This window comes from Mytilus galloprovincialis, chromosome 10 (assembly GCF_965363235.1).
Source record: "Mytilus galloprovincialis chromosome 10, xbMytGall1.hap1.1, whole genome shotgun sequence".
NCBI lineage: Eukaryota > Metazoa > Mollusca > Bivalvia > Mytilida > Mytilidae > Mytilus > Mytilus galloprovincialis.
Genome location: NC_134847.1, coordinates 11,817,660 through 11,823,199, shown reverse-complemented (window position 1 = coordinate 11,823,199; position 5,540 = coordinate 11,817,660). Strand labels below are relative to the sequence as shown.

At 30.7% G+C, this 5,540-nt stretch overlaps 1 protein-coding gene across 1 annotated transcript; it reads left to right on the top strand.

Annotated features, from left to right (window-relative positions):
- The first annotated feature begins 240 nt into the window (after positions 1 to 240).
- Positions 241 to 5,170, top strand: LOC143048970 (uncharacterized). Its single transcript, XM_076222810.1, has 5 exons — positions 241 to 313; positions 1,413 to 1,553; positions 2,078 to 2,188; positions 3,162 to 3,352; positions 5,062 to 5,170. Exons 1-4 carry the CDS (start codon positions 260 to 262, stop codon positions 3,216 to 3,218), a joined length of 363 nt encoding a protein of 120 aa, XP_076078925.1. The 5' UTR covers positions 241 to 259; the 3' UTR covers positions 3,219 to 3,352; positions 5,062 to 5,170.
- Positions 5,171 to 5,540: the final 370 nt, after the last annotated feature.

The window sequence follows — 5,540 nt, the reverse complement described above, 5'->3', positions numbered from 1 at the left end:
GTATTTGTTTAAATATTTTGATTAATACGTTAATTCAAGTTTTCTTCATTAATAAAAAGTCTAACCAATAAAATTGCACATTTGTCATCAATTTGCAGTACGTACTACGATAGTACAATCCAAGATGGCGGTATACCACGAATCTACCTTGAAACACGTGGTGGTGTTTTTAATAACGAAATGCAATATTAACGATAATATTATAATTTGATTTTCTGAATGTTTTTTTTTTACAGAAGTTAACAAGGCCCGTGTACTGATGATTCTGATTAATGCCTTATTCCTTTGTGTTGTCACGGCCAATATGGATATGGTATGTTTAAGTCTCATGAACGATTGAAATAAATTCTATGTGTGTATGATTTGTACTGATTTATTCTGTTCCGTGTTGCCCTTAGGAACTGTTCGTAGTTTTTTTTGTGAGCTTTATTTAAAAATGAAACGAGATTCAAGATTGCTACCGCCTTCTATATGTCATATAAAAAAAAAAATAGTTTTGTTATTTGAAAATAAAGATACATTCAAAATAAACAGAGAGATCGAAATCCGAAAAGATATTTTTTACTACTTATTCTTTGCAAAACAAGTAAATGGTTTCAGTTGAGAACACAATGTACGGACAGACGATACGATGGACACACCTATCCCTATTTACCTTTTTCGCGTATTTGGATTACAGATTGATAATTGTATCGATATACACATTAAACACTATTAATCAGTTGCATTCAGCAGTGGGATAACAAATGACAAATGATAAAAAAATAACACGTCAAAGCTGTATCGAATCGCAATCAAGTTTATACTGTGATTGCTTTATTTGAGATGTCTCACAGGCCGAGTTGTCTAAGAACTACTGTATCGATAGCATGTCAACACTAAGGTTGTGAGTTCGAATTCCGCAAGTGGCAGGAGCGCTCGACTATCATCTTATTAGTTTTCCTACCGAAGGTCGGTGGTTCCTTCTGGGTAATCCTGCTTCCTTCACCAATAAACATTTACCGCCACGAAATAACAGAATAGTGCTGAATGTTGCATTAAACAATCAATCAATCAATCAATCAAGTGAGTTATTTCACTAATCTTGTTGATATGTTATATTATATGGTAAAGGCTTATTTCTATCAAAGATGAACAAGTATAATTTATAATTATATATATAGACATGTGTCACTTTTTTGAATGGTTTCCGTTCGTTTATAAACTAATTTTATTTATAATGTGAATTTAAAAAAGCCACTCTACTGATCTTGATTTGTTTTTAATTGTCTTCATTTTCTTTCTTCCTTGTTTTTTAACTTCAGGTTAAAATTTAAATTTAATACGTTTTTATTGTCTATACTGACCTGTTTGGTGTCTAATCAACTGTTTAAGAGATTTGTAATACACAAAAGCTGGGTTTATTTTTGCAGAAATTTGATTATCACGTTATTGAAGGAAATGCAAGATATCTGGAAAACATTGAAGCAAATCTAGCAGAGAATACAGTTAAAATTCACACCCCAGCACACAATGATGTTATGGAATCGTACCTACTTCAAGATTTCCGTCAGGTTTGTAAAAAGCTACAAAACCAGAGTTGATACCAAATCTTTTCTTTATTACACTCTTAAACGTGGTGGCCTGTTTTTACCAATATATATCTGGATTTGCTCATTCTTATATTTTATTAACTTCTTATCGAAGTCAACGCTGAATCCGGAGAAGAATACTTTCATTTTAATTTCTATTTTCTGCTTTCTTTAGTTATTATAAAGACTATCATTTATCATAAACATTTAAACCCATAAGTCCAAATCAAATAACCTTCTTACGTGAATAGTCCGAACAACGAATTTCAGTTATCTAGAGAAAATTTCAATTTAAGCTATACATTATGACCAATAATTAACCTTTTATGTATTTTGAAATTCTCCAACTCTACTTTCAGGAATTAAAGTCAAGTGTTCTAGTTGAATGACATACCGAAATTTAATAATATGCAAAGAAAATTGTTCATTTACCTCGCTATTTATCAGTTAATAAATTACCTAACATTGTATTTAATTCAATATTCTTTAAACAGATAAAATAACAGGGTAAGCAGATGAAATGTCTTCCTGCCTTGAAGCAGTGTAGACTGCGGGACATGGATAGAGAAACTGCAGCAGATGCTGGTCAAGTTACAGAGGGATTTATTCACAGATGGGTAAGGAACCTATGCACACTATTTTAAATGTTATATTAGTAAGATTATGAGTATCTTTAAAAACACAAAAACCTCAGTCAAATTTCCGGTTTTCATACGATTGCCACCATTCGAAAGTCTAAAGGAATTGAAATGGTTTTCATTTTACATTTGAGATTTCAGGGCCTTTCATAGATAACTATGTGGTATTGGTTTTGTTCATTGTTGAAGGCCGTACGCTGACCTACAGCTGTTAATTTATGTGATATTTGGTCTCTTGTGGAGTGTCGTCTTATTGGCAATCATACCACATCTTCCTTTTTATATTCGAATGTTAGTGTGTAAAGTGTTGTTCGAAATATCATTAAATTGTATTAGAAACTCAACATACTGAATACAATAACATAAATGGATGTAGATATTTTGAATTCATCTTTGATTGAGTAGTGAGGGATCATCTGTTTGACCAATGAAAAACTTATTAAGAAGCATCAATGATAATTGTTTTTATTCTACATGCTGTTTAAAGTATATATATTAAATGGCCAATTAAAACAAACTATAATCGATATAAATATGGGTGAGTCAAGCAAAATGTTTTATTTGATCTGATATATTTTTAACGTTTATAAACTTATTGTAAAGATACCAAGTATTGTTGTTGACTACATGTTGCCCTCTTGACTTTTTTTGTGGTATTTTGTCAACCATTGGATAATTGTTTCATTTGAACTTAACATTGGTGCATTCAAATAGTAACTCAGTAAAGCATACATTAGATAAAAATGAATTCATAGAACTCCAGATTGATATTGCATTACTATGTAGTGATATATCCAAGAATTGGTAATTGCCGAATAAAACCACTAATCGCCATTTTCAAATATTTTACATTTTTAGTGTTTTTATTCTTGTTGTAACATCACAATTATTGTGCGATGTGTGTGTGTGTGTGTGTGTGCGTGTAAATAATTACAAACACTATATTTTACAGAACAAAGGAGATAATACCATAAATAGTGATAACGAAGAAGTAAAGAAGGAATATTAACTTGGATGAAGTTTTTGAAGTCACTTCCCTTGAAGGGGCTTTGAAAGAGTTTTATCAGGATTTGAAATATCCTGTGTATAAGGAAAAGAAAATACCACTTGATGCTGAAGTATTAAATATAACACGTGCTAAAGGTAAAATAAAGTGATATGTATTTAATTTCTCACTTTTTTAGAAAGTGAAGCGTGAATAATATGCAGTATTTTTGTCTAAATGGAATTTAAGTTACACTCTGTACGAAATATTCGCATTAATGGTACCAATTCGACCGCACTAGATGCACATGCGTACAAAATGAATAGCCTACAAATATAAAATAAGTTGATAGCTGTGCAGCAAATACTTACAATAGGGAAGCATGCAATTTTAACACGAAAAAGATCTAAACAATATGTGAGATAAGTTATGATAACAACATGAGAACATGATGCTTTGCATTTTAATTTATGTTTTAATCTGATTTAGTATGGTCTTTTAATTAAATAAATGATAGGTGTAAAGCCCAGATATACTGAGTTTGTTGTCAGGAAAAAATGGGTACTTAAGGTTTGTTACATTTTCTTTAAAACTTTAATCTTTCCCAAATCTTAATTCAAACTCAAACTTAAGAACTGAAAAAAATTGGTTACACCGTGGTTTCTGTAAATGAAGATAAGAGAGAATCCTGGCTAGTTTAAGAAAAGCTAAAAGTAAAACTGCAGGAACGCTTTTTCTGTTATATATACTCGTGAAGTGAAAATACTCGCTATTTCAATCTATTTGTTCAATGCAAAAGGTCTCATAACTCTTCAAATTCATATGATTATACTTGTTTCGTTCTTAGTCTACTGAAACCTGGTAGTGTCCGTCGGAGATCGTGTTTATTTTAAGAATTAATTGGTCAATTTTTTTCGATTGTAGATCATGTTTTTATTACAAAAGACGCACAATTTCATTGCACTTTTTTATTTGCATTATCTGTGTTTTTTCGATAGCAATAGTTAAAACGTCAAGGTTTTTTTAATAAATGGTCCGTTTTTTTTAAAAAGAAAATGTGAATAATAAATAAGTTATACTTGACCTTAAACTGACATTTTCTAATTTATAGCTGTAATTATGTGATGAACATTATCATATATTTACAAAAATTCAAAAATCATATTCAGTGTTGATAAAATTTAAAATTGAGAATGGAAATAGGGAATATGTCAAAGAGACAACTTCTCGACCAAAGAGCAGATACCAACCGAATGCCACCAATGGGTCTTCAATGCAGCAAGAACATCAAGCTATATAAAAATGTGTACTAGTTCAGTGAAAATGTACGTCATACTAAACTCTCAAACATATAAAGGAACTAAAACTAGAGGTCCTGACTTTTTAAAAATAAATAATAACTCTCCGGGGTAAAATTTTGTACATAAGTACTTCTGAGTTCACCAAGATAGCAAATATTTCAATCAACACATATAGTAAATGAAACATTAAGGATTGTTTTTTGGTAAAACACATATTTACACGCTCTACAAATTATGTGTACATGTACGAGCGTCTCAATCCAGCATGTCAAAGAAATATTGTTCACATCACTTCATATTTACTGTTTTGAATCCTTATCGGTTTTTATTGTCAAAGCCTACCAACCTGAAGCAAATTTATAATTTGTTGAATATGCAACGTTAAATTGAGAAAATAGCTAGAGTGTTAAAAAACATAATATAGCCATAATACAATAGAAACCCTGAATAGACAATAAAAGTAAAGGGCAAGTTGATATCAATACCAAACAGTTTTGTGTGTCATTTTATTATCTTATATATCTTTAATAGGCTAATGTGATATCGCTTGCAACAAAACTTTTCAGGTGGTCGTGTTAAAAGGCAAGTTTCAGTACTCCGTAATGATTGCCGTGGACAGCGTGTAAAGTCAGTCTTTGGTATTGATACAGGGAGAAGTTGCAATCATCTTAAAATATGTCAATCGTAAGTAACACATTATCATTATCATCTGGATGACAAATGATTGTGATGTAGTATTAACAAAAATAAATGTAGTTCTGAGAATTGAAAATATCATAACCAAACCAAACCAATACGTGTTTGATTATCATTAAAAAGCTACCTCAATTGACAAATTCAACTAACATTTCATTTGACGGAAAATATTGAATATTTATTTAAATCCTCTTTTCATAAGCTTGGCGATCAGTTTGACTCATCAGTCAACAGACACTTTATATTTCTCTAATAATACATTACTTGAGTACATGTTCACATTCGACATTTTCTTAAACAGCCTTTTGAAGAAAAAAACCCAGCCGGGTTTTGAGGAAGAAATACTTAA